The sequence below is a fragment of the Phacochoerus africanus genome, chromosome 9 (assembly GCF_016906955.1).
Source record: "Phacochoerus africanus isolate WHEZ1 chromosome 9, ROS_Pafr_v1, whole genome shotgun sequence".
NCBI classification, from domain to species: domain Eukaryota; kingdom Metazoa; phylum Chordata; class Mammalia; order Artiodactyla; family Suidae; genus Phacochoerus; species Phacochoerus africanus.
Window position 1 is genome coordinate 22,167,217 of NC_062552.1, and position 22,406 is coordinate 22,189,622.

The window sequence follows — 22,406 nt, forward strand, 5'->3', positions numbered from 1 at the left end:
TTAAGGAAGGAACATGGAATATCTTTATTATTCTCATTAGAAAGTAATAATTAGGAGTTCCCATCGTGGCGCAGTGGTTAACGAATCCGACTAGGAACCATGAGGTTGCGGGTTCGGTCCCTGCCCTTGCTCAGTGGGTTAATGATCCGGCGTTGCCGTGAGCTGTGGTGTAGGTTGCAGACGTGGCTCGGATCCCACATTGCTGTGGCTCTGGCATAGGCAGGTGGCTGCAGCTCCGATTCGACTCCTAGCCTGGGAATCTCCATGTGCCGCAGGAGCGGCCCAAGAAATGGCAAAAAGACAAAATAAAATAAAGTAATAATTAAAAGATTCAAAGTATGAAGGCTTATATAACAAATATCTGGAAAATTTATTTTGACTTTATCTTTTCATGATGATTCCATACTTGGAGGTATTATAATTATTCTAAGTTCATTGACACTTTAACCTAATTGTTCCTTTCAGTTCCAAAGGAGATGGTTTTCTCACCTATACCCTGGGGCCAGACCCATAGCCACCTGGGCATAAATGTTGGATAGAGCTATATTTAAATAACATATTTTCCTTATTTATTCTTGAAAACTGGACAAAGGGCAAAGGTTATAACATCTTGATTCGGGTTGTGCTTGTAGTATAAGACATCCTAAACACACTAAAAGACAGTTAAATTTTTTTTCGGAGGCAGAAACCCAAGAAACCCCAGCAGTGTCTTGTCTCGATCAGCCATTTTTTTTAGGTCTGCTTTTTTTTTTTTGTCTTTCGTCTTTTTAGGGTGGTGCCTGTGGCACATGGAGGTTCCCAGGTAGGAGTACAATTGGAGCTGTAGCTACTGGCCTACGTCACAGCCATGGCAATACCAGATCCGAGCCACTTCTGCACCCTATATACCACAGCTCATGGCAAGGAGGATCCTTAATCCACTGAGCAAGGCCAGGGATCGAACCTGTCAGATTTGTTTGTGGATACTAGTCAAATTTGTTTCTGCTGAGCCACAACAGGAATTCCCTAGGTCTGCTTTTTAGAGGAGTGAAAGAATGTTTTTACTGTCAAAATTGAATCTTTTCACTTGTTAATAAGTGAATTCTGATTAAACATGTTAATTCTGATTTTGAGTCATTATGTTCCTCTTAGCTGTATTTTTCTGTTGGGTTCTCAGTTTTCTCTTAAATAGTAGCACCCTTAGAAATTAAATAGGGGAGCTGTATATCAAATGCGTATGCTCTTTGACAAATTAGTTCCAACGTGTAGGATTTATCCTAGAAATATAAACGCATGTGAAGATGTTCAGTGGTGGTCTCTACAGCATTTCCTATAAAGAGAAACACAGTAGGCATAGTTAAGTAAATTCACTCATACAGTGGAGTACTAATTAGCTGTTAAAAAATAAACTGGCATGGAAAGATTGCCAAGGCGTCTTAAATGAAAAAGATGAGGTGCAAAATTGTATTGTGATGCCATAGGTGATTTAAAATACACACTTAACAAATGTTTACTGAGAGCTACAATGTGGCTGGTAGTATCCTAGGAAGGTATACACGAAATATTAAACGATGGTAAACTCCGAAGAGTGGGACACTTTGCGTTTTGTAGTCTCTATACAACTTGATTTTTATTGTGCATATATAAGCTGTATGTTTACGTTTTAAACATTTGCGCTGCTTGCTATTATGATGTTTAGTCATCTGTTCTCCGCACACACACACACCCCCCCAGCAGCCTGTGAAGAACTTAAACTCAGTTTTGCCTTCATCATCTAGTTGTTTTTTAATCGAAACGATTGCGTAAATGCGGGGATGAGGGGAGGGATGAGGCTGACGGACTGAGCCAGCCTGGTGGCGGCAGGAGGGGTCGGCTCGAAGCACCAGAGAGACGAGCAGCCAGGTTCCTAGAGCGGCACGGAGTTTGCGCGCAGCGACTCGGCTGCTGGAGCGGCGCGGGGAGAAACCTTGGAGACTGGGCCCCCAAATCCCGACGGCAGGAAGCCGGGATGTGCCGGCCTCCGCTGTCCACTTCGGGTCCGTTAACCCCCAGTTAGACACGCACTTGCCGAGTGCCTGCTGTATGCCCAGCGGTAAGTGCTGGGGAGAAATACGTTCTGGGCCTGCCGGAGGCCCTAGAACTGGCATCGCAGTACAGCTACCTGTGTCTGACAGTATTGGCTGAATACCTGATACGCCCCCGACGAGACTCTGTAGAGGTAAGTACCTGGCCTCAAGGAGCAGGGACGATAAGCTGGTGATGAAGGGGGTGTGCTCTGTAACGCGAGATGGAGCGGGAAGCAGGTTAATGAGGCAGGTTTGGGCTCACTTTTCCGTGGAAATGCCCTCCCCCTGAGCAGCTCAAAGGGGAGAAGATTGTACATCAGGTTTGGGGGTGGCGTTTGCACTGGGGTCCTTGGGAATTTACCATTAGAAGACTGGTACTGGCCATAACGTACAAGGTAGGTAGAGCAAGTTTGGTATCAGCTGACACTGACAGGCATTCGGGAAGACCGTGGCTTTCTTAGAGGTAGAGTCTCTGTCTTTTTTACAGTTATGCCTGGAAAATAATGACGTGCTCAATAAATGTTTTTCGAATGTTAATACATTAATGAAAGCCGGATCAGATCCTGAGGAGTTTTAATTTAGTTCAACCTGGAGCAGTTGAAACCTGTGTTTTGGTGGGGGAGGTCATTGAATATGGTCCAAATTGTGCTTTAGGAATATCGATCCAGTGATAGGTGTGTAATAGGATAGGAATACCACAGAAAATCATTGAAATAGTGAATGCATATTGTAATAAGGGAATAAATGGGAAGGAACGGCTGTTAAGAGGCATTTTGGAGGAAGAATTGACTGGACTCAGAATGATTATATCAGATATAGGCCAGTTTTGAGCCTGAATGCCTGGAAAATTGTGGTGATACCAACAGAAAAATACAGAGTGAGTACAGCTTTGAGGGGACTCTGATTTCAGTTTGGGATGTGTTGAAATTATGGTGTGCGAGGGGCCCAAAGCTGGAGGCATCCTTCTGGCATTTCAGGATGCGAGTCTGCAATGTGAAAGGCAAGTCAGAGCCAAGCAGAGATTTATGTGTTCTTGGAATAGAGACATATTGAAATTGTGATTAATGAGATCACAAAAGGAAAAAGTGAAAAGAGAGGAAAACTTGAAGTATTTCTGTTGTTTCAGTTACCTGTTGTTACATTAAAAAAAAAAAAAAAAGGAGTTCCCGTCGTGGCGCAGTGGTTAACGAATCCGACTAGGAACCATGAGGTTGCGGGTTCGGTCCCTGCCCTTGCTCAGTGGGTTAATGATCTGGCGTTGCCGTGAGCTGTGGTGTAGGTTGCAGACGCGGCTCGGATCCCGAGTTGCTGTGGCTCTGGCGTAGGCCAGTGGCTACAGCTCCAATTGGACCCCTAGCCTGGGAATCTCCATATGCCGTGGGAGCGGCCCAAGAAATAGCAAAAAGACCAAAAAAAAAAAAAAAAGGAAAACCTAAATTTAATGGCTTGAAACAACCTCAGCTTATTACTTCTTATGATTTATGGGTCGACTGGACAGTATTGCTGGAATTACTTCTGGCTTCTGGTGAATCAGCTGGGGATGAGGCCTAGCTGGGCTTCAGCTGGGGCTCCTTGGTTCTCATCCCTGTGACCTCTGCATGGCTGGCTTGGGCTTTCTCACAGCATGGCAGTCTCCTGGCAGTGTGCCAGGAGCTACAAGCGCACTTCCTCTTCGTTTCTGCCATATTCTGTTGGTCAAAGCAAGTCATAGGCCAGCACAGGTTCAAGGGAAGGAAAAATAGACTCCATTCTTGAGAAAAGTGACAAAATCTCATCACAACAGGTTTTAGGGGATGGAGACTTTAGAAAGAGTCTACCCCAGCTACATTTAAGGTGGAGTATTCTGTGAGAAATACAGAGATAGATGATCTTTGAAAATATATTAATCTGTCCATGAAGGCAGCCATGGCTCCTCCATGGATAAAATTATCCCTTCCCTGCATTTAAAGTATGAGCTGCTCAGGCATTCCCATTCCTTCCCTTATATCCCTTACCTTACATCCCTTACCTCTGGGCTTAACTTCCTTAGGATTCAGGGTATACTTCTCATTAATTTCACTGATAACATCGGCAAGGAGGCTCAGTTTTTGAGTGTGACTTAGAGTGTAGACAAAAATACAAGTCTTTTACATAGTTTTGAAGCTCTTATTTTCATGTTACTAATGAATTCTTAGCCTCAGGTATATATTTGGAAAAACATTTCTTTCTTTTTTTTTTTTCTTTTTTTCCTTTTTTGCCACACAGGCTGTATGTGGGAACTCCTGGGCCCCAGGGATTGACCCTATGCTGCACAGCAGCAACCAGAGCCACAGTGGTGAGAAGGCAGGAACCTCAACCCACTAGGCCATCAGAGAACTCCCTGGAAAAACATTTCTGAAGCGTAGACCCCAGCTAAGTGAACGTTTTTTCAGCCTTGAAGCTCAACATGGATGAAGCTTTGCCAGGCCCCGCTCCTGAAGGTGGAGTCAGCCTTGTGAAAGTGAAGGAGGAAGATCCCGCATGGGAGCAGATGTGCAGCTCACAGGAGAGCAGTTCTCATACTCTGGAGCTTCGCCGCCTGCGCTTCCGGCAGTTCGGCTACCAGGAGGTAACCAGGCCGCGGGAGGCCCTGGCCAAACTCCGAGAACTTTGCCATCAGTGGTTGAGGCCAGAGACACACACCAAGGAGCAGATCCTGGAGCTGCTGGTGCTGGAGCAGTTCCTGACCATCCTGCCCAAAGAGCTCCAGGCCCGGGTGCAGGCGTATCCTCTGGAGAGTGGGGAGGATGCCGTGACAGTGCTGGAGAATCTAGAGAAAGACATGGGAGACTCGGAACAGCAGGTGGGAAGAGACTGTGTGTGGTGGTGTGGGAGGAGAAATGGCAAGCATTTGTTTTAACTTTATTTTGAAATAATTTATAACTTATGGAAGTATTGAAATAGTACAGAGAACTCCTGCGTACTCTTCACACACAGGTTCACCAGTTGTGTTAACATTTGTTTCAGGATGTGCCTCACTCTTGTTGAGCTAGTGCTCTCTATGTTTGCATATACATTATATGTGCACCCACACAAACACACAGGCTCACATATTTTTCTTCTTGAGTTAGTTGGAGATACCATGCCCCTTTACCTCTAAACACTTTAGTGGGTATTTCCAAAGAACAAAGACATACTCTTGTATAACTAGAATGCAGTTATCAAGTTTTGGAAAATTAAAATTTTTATGATACTGTCATCTCAACAGTAATCCTTGTTCAGATGTTACCACGATATCATAACAGTGTTCTTTGTGGCGTTTTCCCCCCATCCAGGGTACATCCAGCATCACACATTTTATTGCCGTTGTTTAGTCTTCTTGGATCTGGAACAGTTGTTCAGACTTTCTTTGTCACAACAATGATACTTTTGAAGAGTACTAACCAGGTGTTTTATAAAATGCCCCTCAAATTTGGGTTTGTCTTATATTTTCTCATGATGAGACCCAGGTTAAGCCTTTTGGCTGGAATACTGCAAAAGCAATGTTGTATTCTCCCAAGTGCATCACATCACAAGGCACATGGTGATGGATTGTCCTAGTACTGATGTGTAAGGTGGTATCTGTCAGATTTCTCCACTATAAAGTTACCATTTATCCCTTGGTAATTAGTAAGTAATCTGTGGGAGACATTTTGAGACAGTATGCATGTCCTATTGCTCCTTAAGCTTCTACCCACTGGTTTAAGAAACCTTCTGGATTTTTGTTTTTCTAGGCAGGGATTCTTCCTTTTTCTTTTCTTTTTAGAACTGCACCTGAGGGACATGGAAGCTCCCAGGCTAGGTAGGGGTCCAGTCAGAGCCACAGCCGCCAGCCTACACCACGGCAACATGGGATCTGAGCCTTGGCCATGACCCTCACCACAGCTCATGGCAGCGCTGTATCCTTAACCCACTGAGTGAGGCCATGGCTCAAACCCACATCCCCATGGACACTGTGTCAGGTTCCCAACCCGCTGAACCACAGTGGGAACTCCCTAGGTAGGTATTCTGTGCTTCTCTTGTGTTTCTTGTTTGCCACTATCTCCGCAGCACATAGAACAGAACCCAGCTTTTAGTTGGTATTCAATCCGTATTTGCCAAATAATTGAATGTCTGTTTTGCTACTCTGTCTTACTTGGCTGCTGCTTTAAAGGATTAAATGGGGCTTGCATGGGTTCCCTTGAGGATGTCCCTAATGGCTGTTCCCTTCTCATTCCTGCTAGGATGCCTTTTCACAGTGAATCTTTTATCCTCAGGCTTCTGTCTACACTCAGGGACAGGATATGCACCTACTGGTGACAGAATATCAAGGAGCCTCTCTGGAGTGTCAGAGCCCCCTGCTCCTGCCTGGGGTAACCACCTTGAAGTGTGAACCTTCAGAGCTCACCCAAGAAGTGAGTGGTGAGTGTCAGAGGGCGTGTTTACTGAGGACGTTGTGAGCAGGCCACTGACAGGTGTGTGGTCTTCTAAGTCAAAGTGTGTTGTATGTGTTTTTCAAGTTTTTGTCTATCCCTGTACCTAAGCAAGCTTTTAAAAACATTTGGAATTGTGAAATTAGAAGTCTTAAGATCTTCTCATCCAGTTTACCCTTAACTGTTAGGAAAACCAAAACTCAGAGTTTAAAAGACTTGCCCAGGGTCAACAGAGGCAGAGTTAATTCACCTGACCATCTGACCAAAAATCCTCTCTCTACTATATACCTCTGTTCTACATTTCTAATTCTAACTTATGGATGTTGTAAGTATTTCTTGGTAGCTTTCCATACATTTGTCTTTTTCCCCATGGTAGCATTTTCTTCAGTAGCCTCCCTTCCTCTAAATTGTCAGTAATTTAAAGACAGCTTTAGTCTTAACCAGGTTCTGTCCTTCCTGCACTTGGAGTGCACCCTCTCGTGTGCAGGGCTCTCACTGTGCACATCCATCCCCGCCATTGGGTATACTTCAGCTCTGTGCAGTAGGATAGGCCATCCAGAGACAGCAGAGTCTGTGGCCTGTGGTTTGCAGATGCATTGAGGACAGACAAAAGTACACAGAATGTCCAAAAAGGAGATCTCACAACTCAGTGCAATTTTTTTTTCTTTCTTTTTAGGGCCGCACCCAAGGCATATGGAGGTTCCCAGGCTAGGGGTCCAATCAGAGCTGTAGCCGCCGGCCTACACCACAGCCACAGCAGTGTGGGATCCGAGTGGCATCTTTGGCCTACTCCACAGCTTATGGCAACGCCAGTCCTTAACCCACTGAGGGAGGCCGGGGATTGAACCCATGTCCTCACAGATGCTAGTCGAGTTTGTTAACTGCTGAACCACAACAGGAACTCCTCAGTGCAGTTTTTTAAGCTCTGTGGTGAGGGAATGCTATGATTTCCCCCCAGAATTTATTGAAAGCGATTAACTCATTTCCCAAGAAAAGACATGTACATAAAAAAATTAAGCCCACAATTCAGAGCATTCGTGATTTACCATAGTCATGATTTACACTAGTGATCTGAAAATATTGATGTTTTGACATCAAATGCGGAACAGATAGTTCAAATAATAAATGGTAAGAGAAATTCAAGGGAGAAAAAAGGACACGTGTAGGGCTCAGATTACTTGTGATCTTTACCCACTGCAACATAAATACAATTGATATTTCCCTACTGACTTGACTGGTAGTTTTGTCATATTTCTATTATTAAAAATCACCATGACATAAAGCCCAATGTTTTGTTTGTGTGAAAAAGTTTAAAGATGGAAGAAGTTTAGAGACAGTTCTGTGTGTGTGTGTAGGGATGGGATGTTGGGGAAGTTTTCCTGGAGGCCTGAGCCTGTATTGAACCTTGATAGATGAGAGGGTTTGCAGCGGAGCAGAAACACTTACCTGTGATGAGATGATGAACACGCATCTGCTGAAATTTCATTCCATTTTGACTGGGGGGGGTGATGAAGAATGGAGGTGAGTACTTGTCAGAATGGTGATGATAACTGACAGAAAGATAACGCGGTCATAGCATGTAAGATTCTTTCATGTGAATGTGAGTTGGCTCATAGAGCTGGACTCCAGCAGCATCTCCTGGACAGAAGGTGGCTTCTTTGGTTCTCTAAGTCCCCACGGGATGAGCTACTGCTGTGGTGTGTGTCACTGGGATGAGGGTGCTCTCTGGACCTTCAGGAAGTGCATCCTGTCATTCTCAAGGGCTTTGTATATCCTCTTAAGCCCTCCCAAATATTCTGGAGAGTCTGGCTAAGGGCCTGTCTGCCTACTAGTTGTAATCCAACCAGGTTACCTGAGACCAGATGAACTAAAGACAGTTTTCCAGGCTACCTGCTCTCCCTGCCCTTCTGCCATTTTTGAGGGGATAATAAATCAATTGGCATGGCTGGAGGGTAGGATTTGTTTAGGGAAAGAGTGGGTGGGAGGAATGGGAAGGTCAGTTGGGGCCATTTCATGGAGTATTTATATTCAAACCAGGAAGTTTGGACTTTTATCATTAAAAAGTTGGGTGCTGGAGTTCCTGCTGTGGCTCAGTGGTTAACGAATCTGACTAGGAACCATGAGGTTGCGGGTTCGATCCCTGGCCTTGCTCAGTGAGTTAAGGATCCGGCGCTGCCGTGAGCTGTGGTGTAGGTTGCAGACGCGGCTCGGATCTGGCGTTGCTGTGGCTCTGGCGTAGGTTGGCGCCTACAGCTCCGATTAGACCCCTAGCCTGGGAACCTCCGTATGCCACGGGTGCGGCCCTAGAAAAGGCAAAAAGACAAAAAAATAAAGTGAGAACTGTTGGAGTTCCCGTCATGGACAGAGGAAAAGAATCCGACTAGGAACCATGAGGTTGTGGGTTCGATCCCTGACCTTGCTCAGTAGATTAAGGATCTGGCGTTGCTGTGAGCTGTGGTATAGGTGGCAGACGTGGTTCGGATCTTTCATTGCTGTGGCTGTAGTGTAGGCCGGCAGCTGTAGCTCTGATTGGACCCCTAGCCTGGGAACCTCCATGTGCCTTGGGTGCGGCCCTGGGAACCTCCATGTGCCTTGGGTGCGGCCCTAAAAAGCAAAAAACATAAAAAAAATAAATGAGAACATTGAGTACTTTATTTTTGCCCATCTCCTCATGCTCAACTGTGATTGATTCTTGGTGTCAGACACATTGATAAATGTTCAGATGTATTGTTGGAGAAGTAAAAGACTTTGAGATATCACCTGATTCATTGCAACTTAAGCCCATTCTCTCTTGTTCTGTCTTTGGCAGAGATCGAGAGCAGTGGATTGGTGTGGTGTTTGTAATGAACTTTCAGACGTTTGAAAACATTCCACTGCCTCTCTCCCAAGCTTAACCCTAATGCATTTCCACCTTAGGGGGAGGATAAGGAGCAACACAAAGTCTGATCTCACCTTTGCTTTCTGATTTCCCACTGCCTTTGATCTCATTCCTCACCGCATTATACCTCTGTGCCTTTTCCACTTTCTCTTGCCATCTCGCCCCTCCTCAACCTTACCCCTTTGTCTGCCAGGGAACTCCTCCAACACAGTGCTTTTGAAGCTGTTGGGTTTGGGCATATATGCATTGTAGTAACAGTAAATCTGGAGCAAGGCTATTTTATTTTCTCAGCAAGCTTTATTCACTTTAGATGTGAAAAACAGCAACAAAAGGATTTTAAGGTAATAATATTGTGTCTGGAGCAAAGAAAAGTGCTATATTCCATGTTATATTTTGGGTTAGTAATTATCCCATGTGCTCTTCATTTAGTAAATCCTTATATTGTTGCCATCTTGAAAAATAATAACATTATTACCTCCTGGGGTCTTGCAGTTTACAAAGGATTTTTGTGTTCATTATCTGAATCTTCATTAAGTCTGTAGACTATGTTCTCCCCATTGTACAGATAAGGAATTGGAAATAATCTTTTTAGGTAACAGTGCAGTGCCTGGCACCTACTATCATTTTCACCGTTTTGATTATTGTTGCAGTTTCCAGTGTGGCAGAGTCTCAGAAGTTCTTCTAGCTCTTGGCTAGCATCTCCTCTATGTATATGTGTTGTATGATTTTATTTTTTTAGAGCAATTTTAGGTTCACAGCAGTATTGAAAGGAAGATAAAGAGATATCCCATATACCCCCTGCCTCTCACACATGTATAGCCTTACCCATCATCAATTCAATTTTTCGTGTCTTTCTCTTTTCATCTTCCTCTTACCTGCTTTCCTGTTTCCCCTGTGCCTAGCCTCTGTTAACTACTTTTCTTTCATCTTTGTTCTCTAATTAATGTTTCCTTCATCATCAGCTTCTTCTTTCCCTCTCTTTATTTTCATCTATGATTTCTAATTTTTCTTTATGTATGTGAAAGTACATTACTGTAAAGAACCTTGTGATTCATAAACACCACCTAATTTTGTGGGTGGCAAATCCTAAAGTTTTAGTGTTTTAGACTTCCTGACTCTGTGCTTTAGTAAGATTGCATCTTAGTACTTGGATGTTTAACAAACATAAGATTTGGGGGCTAAGTCCCCACAAAGGACCCTCTTAAAAGCCATGTGTTTCATTCAGGACTCTTGTCTCCTCCTTCAACAGGGCCTGCCCACCGGGAACCAGCCCTGCTCCAGGAGGAGAATCCCAGAGACCAGGCCGCAGTTCCTGAGCTGAACTCAGCCACGTCCCAGGTGAGCAAGATGCTCAAGCTCTGGAAACCTCAGTAGCAGCCCTCCTTTCCTCAAACACCTATCCCTTGCCTTCTCATGGCTCACACTGCTCCCCTGAGAGCCTTTGAGGTGGTACAGTCCCTCTGCCTTCACATTGTCACAGAATATCACAGACCGTGTGTGCCTCATCCAGGAGCTCACACAGGTACATGCTGTTGCCTCACTGTGTACCAAATGCAGGAGGCACATCAGATCTGGGGGTGAGAGTAAGGGGCAGGGTTAGGCCCTTGGTTTCAGAAAGTGCCTCCACTCATTGGATGCTTAGTGCCAGATGTTTTATCCTTTGGGGAGTCTCTGGTTTCTCTTCCCCAGTCTGAGAACAAAGACTTCCTCAGAGTCCTTTACAGTCCCAGTGTCCTGCACATACCTCTTTATAGTATATGATGACAGTGGAAATTCTGGGTATCCAAGGCAAAACTTCACAGCTTCTTGGCAAAGTGGACTCTGTTGGTTTTTCCTTAGTGATTCAGTCATTTTCATAGTCATTTAGTTAAAAAACATTTAAGTTCTCTGCTGCTGAGTCAGTTTTCTCAAGACAGGGTCCTCATGGAGTCCTCTCTTCTCTCAGTTCTTTTCTGTGACTTCTAGTTGTTTCTTGATGCTGTCAGACCCACTGCCTCCTGTTCTTAAATACCCTATCTTCCTGAAAATAAATGTGTAGCAAGTAAAACCTATGTGTGTATTTAAATAAATGTAATCATCTAAAATACAGAGCCGATATTGCTTATATGTGGAATCTTAAAAAAAATTGACACAAATGACCTTATTTACAAAATAGAAATAGACTCTCAGAAATAGAAAACAAACTTATGGTTACTAAAGGGGAAGGGAAGAGATAAATTAGGAGTCTGGGATTAACATATACTCACTACAAATAAGGTAATTAAAAGTTTGCACTGATGTATAATCGATAAGTTTGAATTAAGGAGGAATAAGGTCAAAAGTCTAGGAAAATGAAAGGGCAGAGATGTGAGTGGACAGTAGAATGAAACTAGTGTTGAGTCAAATGATGAAAGACTAGCCAGAAAAAGAGAAAAATAACATTAATTGTAGTAGGGCTAAGATGAAGTTATGGATGATCTTGTGCCTTAAAAAGATATACTGAAGTCTTAACCCCAGGTACCTATGATCTGATTTGGTAATAGACTTTTTGTAGATATAGTCAAGCTAAGATGAGGTCCTACTGGATTAGGGTAGGCCCTATATCCAACGGTTGGCATCCTTATAAGAAGGCTGCGTGATGACAGAGGCAGAGACTGGAGTGATGCATCTACCAGCCAAGGAACACCAAGGACTGCTGACAACCCCCAGAAGCTGGGAGAGAGGCGGGACCATCCTCCCCTAGACCCTCAGAGAGAGCAGGGCCCTGATGGTTGGCTCAATACTACTGGTTTGCAGGGTGGTATTCAATACCCTTCACAGCTGGACTCCTTATCTTTACCACACTGAAAACTACGAGACCATTTTTTGCCTTTTTAGACATCAGTGAAGACTGAGGAAGAAGCAGCCCAGGCCCTTGTCCCAGGAGAATGGCCACATCTGAATCTGGCTCAAAGGAATCTCCATGGGAACTCAGCTCAGGAGAAGGTTACAAATCTGAGTCTGATGAGTAAGAATAAGCCTCTGGCTCATCCCCAACTATGCTCACTTTCCCCGTCATTCACCCTGACTTGGCCCTTGTGAACCCACATTTCCTTCATGCCCTCACCCTTCCTTCCCCTTCTGGCCTCTGCTTCCACATTTCTCTCAGCCCCTGTCATTTTGCACCCTCCCAATCACTTCACCTTCTGTTGCTAATCATTCAGCTGATTCTTTTTATTATTATTATTATAGTTGATTTACATTATTCTGCCAATTTATGCTGTACCGCAAAATGACCCAGTCATACATCTATACACCCTCTCTTTCTCTTATTATCTTTCATCATGTTCCATCACAAGTGATTGGAAATAGTTCCCTGCGCTATACAGCAGGACCTGTTGTCTGTCCATTCTAAATGTAACAGTTTGCATTTGTTAACCCCAAACTCCCCTCCCCCTTGGCAACCAGACTCTGCTGTCCATGTCTGAGTCTGTTTCTGTTCTGTAGATAGGTTCATCTGTGCCATATTTTAGATTAAATGATATCATATGGTAAGTGTCTTTCTCTTTCTGACTTTCTTCACTTAGTATGAGAATCTCGAGTTGCATCCATGTTGCTGCAAATGGCATTATCTTTTCTTTTTTTATGGCGGGGTAATATCCCATTGTGTATATGTACGACATCTTCTTCATCCATTCATCTGTCGATGGACGTTTAGGTTGTTTCCATGTCTTGGCTATTGTGAATAGTGCTTCAAGGAACATAGAAGTGTATGTATCTTTTTGAATGAAAGTTTTGTCTGGATATATGCCTAGGAGTGGGATTGCTGGATCATATGGTAGTTCTATATTTAGTTTTCTGAGGTACCTTCATACTGTTTTCCATAGTGCTTGTACCAATTTCCATTCCCATCAACAGTGTAGAAGGGCTCCCTTTTCTCCACACTCTCTTCAGCATTTTTTATTTGTAGTTTTATTAATGATGGCCATTCTGACTGGGTTGAAGGGGTACCTCATTGTAGTTTTGATTTGCATTTCTCTAATAATTTAGTATTTTTTCATGTGCTTGTTGGCCATCTGTATATCTTCTTTGGAGAAACGTCTGTTTAGGTCTTCAACCCATTTTTTAATTGTTTTTTTTTTTTTTGTCTTTTTGCTATTTCTTGGGCCGCTCCCGCGGCATATGGAGGTTCCCAGGCTAGGGGTCGAATCGGAGCTGTAGCCACCGGCCTACACCAGAGCCACAGCAACGCGGGATCCGAGCCACATCTGTGACCTCCACCACAGATCACGGCAACGCCGGACCCTTAACCCACTGAGCAAGGGCAGGTACCGAACCCGCAACCTCATGGTTCCTAGTTGGATTCGTTAACCACTGCGCCACGACGGGAACTCCTAATTGGGTTGTTTTTTTGCTGTTGAGTTGTATGAGTTGTTTATATATTTTGAAGATGAAGCCATTGTCACTTACATCGTTTGTTCCAGATTTTAGCAGGAAGGCTTTCAGTTTTTCTCTGCTTAGTATCATATTGGCTGTGGGTTTGTCATAAATAGCTTTTATTATGTTAAAGTATGTTCCCTCTATACCCACTTTGGTAAGAGTTTTTTTTTATCATGAATGGATGTTGGATTTTGTCAAAAACTTTTTCTGCATCTATTGAGATGATTGTGTGTTTTTGACTTTTCTTTTGTTAATGTGGTGTATGACGTTGATTGATTTGCATATGTTGAGCCATTCTTGTGAACCTGGGATGAATCACACTTGGTTGTGGTGTAAGATCTTTTTTAAATGTTGTTGGATTCAGTTGGCTAAAATACTATGTCTGTATTTTTTTTTTTTTTGCTATTTCTTGGGCCGCTCCCACGGCATATGGGGGTTCCCAGGCTAGGGGTTGAATCGGAGCTGCAGCCACCGGCCTACACAGGATCCGAGCCGCATCTGCAACCTCCACCACAGCTCACGGCAATGCCGGATCGTTAACCCACTGAGCAAGGGCAAGGACCAAACCCGCAACCTCATGGTTCCTAGTTGGATTCGTTAACCACTGCGCCACGACGGGAATTCCGAATGTCTGTATTTATCAAAGATATTTGCCTATAATTTTCTTTTTTGGTAGTATCTTTGCCTGGTTTTGGTATCAAGGTGATGGTGGCTTCATAGAATGGGATTATTCCTTCTTCAACGTTTTGGAAAAGTATAGAAGGATGGGTATAAGTTCTTCTTTGTATGTTTGATAAATTTTCTTGTGAAGCCATCTGATTCTGGATTTTGGTTTGTAGGGAGTGTTACTCAATTTCATTTCTTGTGATTGGTCTGTTCACTTGGTCTGTTTCTTCTTGGTTCAGTTTTGGTGGGCTGTATGTCTAGAAAGTTATGCATTTCTTCAAGGTTGTTAAACTTGTTGGAAAAAAAAAAAACCTGGGAGTTCTGTTGTGACTCAGCAGAAGCAAATCCAACTAGTATCCATGAGGATGCAAGTTCTATCCCTGGCCGCGCTGAGCAGGTTGGAGACCTGGTGTTGCCATGAGCTGTGATATAGGTCACAGATGTGGCTTGGATCCTGTGTGGCTGTGGTGTAGGCTTGCAGCTGCAGCTCTGACTTGATCCCTAGCCTGGGAACCTCCATATGCTGCAGGTGTGGCCCTGAAAAGCCAAAAAAAAAAAAAAAAACTTGTTGGCATATAATTGTTCACAGTATTCTCTTAATGGTATTTCGTACTTTTGCAGTATCCATTGAGATGTCTCCTTTTTCATTTCTTATTTTGTTTTTTTTTTTTTTGAAAGCTTTATTTTTTTTATTTTTTCTGTCTTTTTTTTTTTTTTTTTTGCTATTTCTTGGGCTGCTCCCGCGGCATATGGAGGTTCCCAGGCTAGGGGTCAAATCGGAGCTGTAGCCTCCAGCCTACACTAGAGCCACAGCAACACGGGATCCGAGCTGTGTCTGTGACCTACACCACAGCTCATAGAATGCCAGATCGTTAACCACTGAGCAAGGGCAGGGACCAAACCCACAACCTCATGGTTCCTAGTGGGATTCGTTAACCACTGCGCCACGATGGGAACTCTTCTTATTTTGTTTTCTTTCTCTGCTTTTCTTACTCTGGACAGAGGTTTGCCAATTTTGTTTACCCTTTCAAATACCAGCTCTTGGTTTTATTGATTTTTTTTCTATGTTTTGTTGATTTAATTAAAATTAAAAACTTTTTAATTTGATTAATAAAAATCTCTATTGATTTCTTCTCTGATCTTTACCATTTCCTTCCTTCTGACTTTAGGTTTGGTTTGTTCCTTTTTTTTTTTGGTCTTTTTTTTGCCTTTTCTAGGGCTGTTCCCATGACATATGGAGGTTCCCAGGCTAGGGGTCCAGTCAGAGCCGCAGCCACCAGCCTACGCCAGAGCCACAGCAGCGCAGGATCCCAGCTGCGTCTGCAACCAACACCACAGCTCACAGCAACGCCGGGTCCTTAACCCACTGAACAAGGCCAGGGATCGAACCCGCAACCTCATGGTTCCTAGTCAGATTCGTTAACCACTGCGCCATGACAGGAACTCCTGGCCTTTTTTCTAATTCTTTTAGGTGGTAGGCTAAGTTGTTGATTTGAGATCTTTCTTCTTTGAGGATGGCCTGTATTGCTCTGAACTTCCCTCTAAGAACTACTTTTGCAGCATCCGATAGATTTTGAATGGTTGTGTTTTTGTTGTCATTTGTCTTGATGTAGTTTTTAATTTCACTTTTGATTTCCTCATTGACCCACTGTTTTTCTTTACTAGCATGTTGTTTAGTCTCCACATGGTTTTCTCTCATTTCTTTTCCTGTGGTTGATTTCTGGTTTCATGCCATTGTGGTCAGAGAAGATGCTTGAAATAATTTCTATACTCTTAAATTTATTGAAGTTAGTTTTGTGCCTCAGTATGTGGTCAGATCGTTGATTCTTGTTCTGATCTTCTCTGATCACTCTCTACTTTCCCTGAGTCTCTCAACATCTCCTCCCTTGCTCCCCCTTTTCTTCCCTCTTTTTTTTTTTTTTTTTTTGGTCTTTTTGCCTTTCTAGGGCCGCTCCCACGGCATATGGAGGTTCCCAGTCTAGGGGTCTAATCAGAGCTGTAGCCATTGGCCTACACCAGAGCCACAGCAATGTGGGATCCGAGCCGCATCTGCAACCTACACCACAGCTCATGGCAATGCCAGATTCTTAACCCACTGAGCAAGGCCAGGAATGGAACCCGAAACCTCATGGTTCTTGGATTCATTAACCACTGTGCCACAATGGGAACTCCCTTTCTCCCCTTTTTGAGGGTCCCATATAATTTGTTATTTTCGGACATCCCTTCACATTTGGAAATCCCATAAACTCCTCTGCTTGATTCCCTCTTTACCTCAGAGGAAGTTCTCTTCACTCTCTGAGAACACTACAGTCCATGTGTAATTTTCTTTAAATATGCTTTGCCCTGTTAGACCCTATCTCCTGAAACTTGACCTTTCTTATTATCTTCCCATACTATGCCATATTTTTTAGGATTGCTGTAACTGCACTCCTGTGATACCTGTTGATTGTTTTAATTTGAAACATCCTGTTCCTACCCTGGAGATTTGTTTTTTTCTAAATTCAGGCAACAGATAACATTTAAATTATTAACATTATTTTAGCTGAAGAAGTAGTAACTAAAGATGGATTGTTTAATCCAAAGCAAGAAACTTCTGAAGAAATGGAACCAGGTGCTGAGGCCTCAGGAATAGCCAACAGGTAAGTGTACATGGTCTTAAGTAGAATAAGATGCTATAGATGTAAGAAGAAATTGGAATGGAACGAGAGAAACAAGTTGGTAAAAGCCTACTTCCCAGGAATAATACAGGAAGAGTACCACTCACTTCTGTGATCATAGGAGACCTCGTGCCAAGAAGGAGACCTGTCACTTTATCATAGTTATATAAAATCTTCAGTTTGGGAGTTCCTGTTGTAGCTCAGCAGAAATGAATCTGACTAGTATCCATGAGGCCACAGGTTCAATCCCTGGCCTCTCTTGGTGGGTTAAGGATCTGGTGTTGCCATGAGCTATGGTGTAGGTCACAGACGTAGCTCAGATCTGGCATTGCTCTGGCTGTGGTATAGGCTGGCAGCTACAGCTCCATTTTGACCCCTAGGCCTGGGAACCTCCATATGCCCCAGGTTTGGCTCTAAAAAGGTAAAAAAATCTTCAGTTTGTAAGTTGTCTCCAAGAATCCTATCCTGACTCAGTCTACTCTGCTTGATCACTCTTCCCCTGACTCCCTTATGTCTTTGTGGGGCTATAGTTAGAGAAGCCAGAAAAAAGAGAAGGCAGGATTTAGACAAGAGAGTGAGCACTGCAGGTGAGGTTGCTGTAATGAGTAAGAAAGAAACTCAGGAGTTACCATAGTGGCACAGCGGAAGCGAATCCAACTAGAACCATGAGGTTGCGGGTTCAATCCCTGACCCCTCTCAGTGGGTTAAGGATCTGGCATTGTCGTGAGATTGCAGATGTGGCTCAGATCTGGCATGGCTATGGCTGTGGTGTATGTTGGCAGCTATAGCTCCAATTAGGCCCCTAGCCTGGGAACCGCCATGTGTCGCAGGTGCGGCCCTAAAAAGCAAGAGAAAAAGAAACATCAGACCTGGAGGAGGACTTAAGGAAGACAGTGTGAATATTTTCAACCTTCATTAGAGTCCTGAACAAGAATCAGAAGGAAAGTAGCTGATGATGAAGGACAGGTGAAAGATAGTAGTAGGCACTTAATGAGTGTTGGTTCTGGAGCTGTGTAGCATAGATGCTCTGAAACCAGAAAGAGAGCGACCGGATCATGAGCAGAGGGTTGGTTTCTGGTGAGGCCATTATCTCCTTGGAAACTTGAGAAAAGAGGAAGGAAACAGCAGGGGATAAGGATTCTCCATATTGACATTTGTTCATCTTAGGGAAACAGGGAGTGTAATCTCAGTTAAATGAGACATGCTTGAAGCTTAAGAAGAGAAGTGAAATCCTCCATAAAGTTGCTGAGGTCTGAGGAGAAGGCATCCCAGAAGAGGTAACATTTGAAACGAGACCTGATGAGTAAGCAGGAATTTACTAGCTAAGGAGCATCAGAGAGAGGCAGAGAAAGAAAATGCAAGTACCTGGAGAGGTTAGGAGAAGAACTAGGAGAGTCAGAGGAGCCACAGAAAAAGGTTTTGAAGAGTAAGTTCTTGCATGAAAAATTCTGGGTCCTCTTTGGAATGGGAAAAGAGGTTATGTTTGGAAATACCAAGAACTTGGGTAGCAGCTGTGAGAAGAGTGATGCAATGCCTGTTGTAGGGAACAGGGAAGAAAGGCACAAGAAGAAATGAGAAGGATTTTTGGGAACTATTTACTAGGGAGACCAACATTTTGAGCGATGCCAGCTTGCCTAGTCATGTGATTTCTCTGGCAGTACTCACTCCTGGTTGAGGAATAAAGAAGACCAAGGATGCTGTTGATTTGGCATTGAATTTTGCTGGTCCAGGGTGATTGATGATCCTGGCAAGAGATGGACTAAAGTGATGGATCATGGGATCTAGATGGAATGGGAAGGAAGGTAAAAGTAGGAGGGAATGGAGGAGTCAGAAGGAGATAGAACAGCTATTGTGGGACAGAGGTGTAAGGAGCCTAGAGTGAAAAGAAAGTGGGGCTAGAGTTCCCATCGTGGCTCAGTGGTTAGTGAGTCTGATTAGGAACCATGAGGTTGCAGGTTCGATCCCTGGCCTTGCCTCAGTGGGTTAAGGATCTGGTGTTACCATGAGCTGTGGATGCAGCTTGGATCCTGAGATGCTGTGGCTGTGGTGTAGACTGGCGGTTACAGCTCCGATTGGACCCCTAGCCTGGGAAACTCCATATGCCACAGGTGTGGCCCTAGAAAAGACAAAAAAAAAAAGACAGAAAAGAAATTGGGGCTAGAGAGTGAGTTTAGTTTTCCAGTAGTGGAGAGTTCAGTGTAGTGACAGGATTCAGGGACAGTCCTTGAAGTTGAAGATGTTTGAGAACTCTAAGATGGATATGTCGAATGGCTCATACATACAAACATTAAAGACACTCAGGATGATAAATTCTCTAAGCAAATAAGTATATGTAATGTAAATTATATTACAACATACTTTCCCCACTGTGTTCTCTCCTCATGTCTTCTAAAATTAGACCATTTACCAATAGCATACTAGACCATTTACCAATAGCATACTAGTAAATGCAAATTTCTAGAATTAAAAAAGAAATTTGTGTAAAACAATACTTTTTTCATCTTAGTATCTTTGGCCAGCTTCCTTGTAAACCCCATAAAAATTGGTTCAAGGGCAGTAAGTTTGAGTTTCTGTTTTGTTTCTCTCCAGAGTGGTGCATCAACCAGATGAATGCAGAACTAGGAGAGGCTAAATCCGTCCATATTCAAAAATTCTATGAGAGGTGAGGGGGCTCAGTAAATAACCCATTTCCTTGTCCAAATCAGAAACAATTGATAGAGACACAGGAGTAAAACAGATGATTCTGGAAGCCTCAGTTTTATGACTTACAGAAGCTAGACTATTAACTCAAAGGCATGGATGCATAGTGACAGCAGACCTTCCCTCCCCACCGACCCCACCCCCATAGGTTTTTCTGATCCATCCTGTGGCAAAAAGGCAATGTCTGCAACTTGCTCTGAAAGAGGACAGCCCAGTCCCTTCTCCCAGATTCAGCAGTTAGTTAAGTGGGAAGTGGGGCAAGGTTAGAAATGTTCAGTCTGGCCAAAGTCCTCCCCATGGAACCATGAGAAGTAAGAAGTAAGTATTCCCCACAAAAGAATGCTTAGGCATGAGTGGATTTATCCTGTATCAGTGAAGAAGACTGAGAATTTTTATAGCATACCTTTTTATCTTTCCCAGAGATTGCACACCCCAGGCCCCTTGTGGAACTTCTGTCCCTGTTGAAAGGACAGTTGTGCGTTTGAATACTCTGAAGGACCGTCACCCAGGCGACTTGTGGGCTCGGATGCACGTCTCATCCTTGGAATATGCTGCAGGAGACATTACTCGAAAAGGGAGAAAAAAAGACAAAGCTCGAGTGAGTGAACTACTCCAAGGCCTCGCATTTTCTGGTGACTCAGATGTGGAAGAGGATAATGAGCCAGAAACCCAGCCTGCCTCCAAACGGCTAAAAGTATCAAGTGTCCCAGAGAAGAACTGGACCAAAAGAGACATTAAACCCAACTTTCCAAGCTGGTCAGCCCTGGATTCTGGACTTTTGAATCTCAAGAGTGAAAAGTTGAACCCAGTAGAGCTCTTTGAGTTATTTTTTGATGATGAAACATTCAACTTGATTGTCAGTGAAACTAATAATTATGCTTCTCAGAAAAATGTCAACTTGGAAGTCACAGTTCAGGAAATAAGGTGTGTGTTTGGTGTCCTGCTTTTGAGTGGACTTGTGAGGCGTCCTCAACGGGGAATGTATTGGGAAATGTCTGATGTCGATCAGAACCTGGTTAAAGATGCAATCAGAAGGGACAGATTTGAATTGATTTTCTCATACCTGCATTTTGCAGATAATAGCCACCTAGATCAAAAAGATAAATTTACAAAATTGAGGCCTCTCATAAAGCAAATGAATAAAAATTTTCTTCTATATGCTCCCCTCGAAGAATACTATTGTTTTGACAAGACAATGTGTGAGTGCTTTGATAGTGACCAATTGCTGAATGGGAAACCTATTAAAATTGGCTATAAAATTTGGTGTGGTACAACCACACAGGGTTATCTAGTTTGGTTTGAGCCCTATCAAGAAGAATTAACTATGATGGCAGGTAAGGATCTTGATCTTGGTTTAGGTGGAAATCTAGTGATGAATTTTGCTGATGTTCTTTTAGAGAGAGGTCAATATCCCTATCACCTGTGTTTTGATAGCTTCTTTACAAGTGTCAAATTGATGTCAGCCTTGAAGAAGAAAGGAGTGAGAGCAACAGGAACAATTCGTGAGAACAGGACTGAAAAATGTCCCCTTATGAATGCAGAACATATGAAAAAAATGAAGAAGGGGTATTTTGATTTCCGAGTAGAAGAAAATGATGAGATAATTTTGTGTCGTTGGCATGGTGAAGGTGTTATCAGTCTGTGCTCCAACGCTGTTGGCATAGAGCCAGTCAATGAGATATGTTGTTTTGCTGATGACGAGGAGATCCCTGAGATAAGTCAACCGTCTATAGTGAAACTGTATGATGAATGCAGGGAAGGCATAGCAAAAATGGAACAGATCATTTCCAAGTATAGGGTGAGAATAAGAAGCAAAAAGTGGTACTCAGTTTTGGTAAGCTACATGATTGATGTAGCCATGAGCAATGCATGGCACCTACACAAAGCCTGTAACCCAGGTGCCTCTCTAGACCTTGGGGATTTTCAGAGATGTGTGGCACGTTTCTACTTGGAGCACAATGCAAATATATCAGATGAAGGCAGGTAAAACATCCACAATGGAAACATTAATAAAACAGAAAAAATCACAACACCACATCAGATTGTACCCAAAGCAAACCTAATGTATGTAAGTTGTACAAGGAAATTATAAAGTAATATTTTTAAAATTTTATGTAGAGTTTAAAAAACTTACAACAAGTAATGTTAAAAATGATCTATAAAAATATTGAATATCCATTGGTAACTTTATCTGTAATTTTGATGTTAAATATTGGGAAATTAGTTGAATTGATTGGTTACTTTGTGCACTTAGAGAACAAAACCCTGCCTCTTCCCCCACCCCTGGTGGTTTTCTCTGGGGAATGCCCTATTATTTTATTTTTGGCTGCACCTGCACTATATGGAAGGTCCTAGGCCAGGGGTCAAACATATGCCACAGCAACCCAAGCTGCTGTAGTGACAATGCTGGATCCTTAACCTGCAGGTAAAGATACCACCAAGGGAAAAAAAAATTACAGACCAGCATCACTGATGAATATAGATGCAAAAATCCTCAACAGAATATTAGCAAACTGAGGCCAACAATTGATTAACAGGATCAAGTGGGATTTGTTCCAGGGATGCCAACTATTTTTCAGTATCTGCAAATGAATGTGATACACACCACATTAACAGACTGAAGAATAAAAACCAGATGATCTCAATAGATGCA

At 43.2% G+C, this 22,406-nt stretch overlaps 1 protein-coding gene across 2 annotated transcripts; it reads left to right on the forward strand.

Annotated features, from left to right (window-relative positions):
- The first annotated feature begins 1,800 nt into the window (after window positions 1–1,800).
- PGBD1 (piggyBac transposable element derived 1) lies at window positions 1,801–22,071 on the forward strand. Of its 2 annotated transcripts, none has more exons than XM_047796832.1 (7): window positions 1,801–2,197; window positions 4,290–4,866; window positions 6,299–6,443; window positions 10,582–10,670; window positions 12,189–12,318; window positions 19,643–19,715; window positions 20,174–22,071. In XM_047796832.1, the coding sequence occupies exons 2-7, from the start codon at window positions 4,471–4,473 to the stop codon at window positions 21,738–21,740; spliced, it is 2,400 nt and encodes a 799-aa protein (XP_047652788.1). In that variant the 5' UTR covers window positions 1,801–2,197; window positions 4,290–4,470; the 3' UTR covers window positions 21,741–22,071. The 2 variants fall into 2 exon arrangements, with proteins under 2 accessions (XP_047652788.1, XP_047652787.1); XM_047796831.1 differs by lacking the exon at window positions 19,643–19,715 and adding an exon at window positions 16,939–17,035 and having other exon boundaries at window positions 1,803–2,197.
- Window positions 22,072–22,406: the final 335 nt, after the last annotated feature.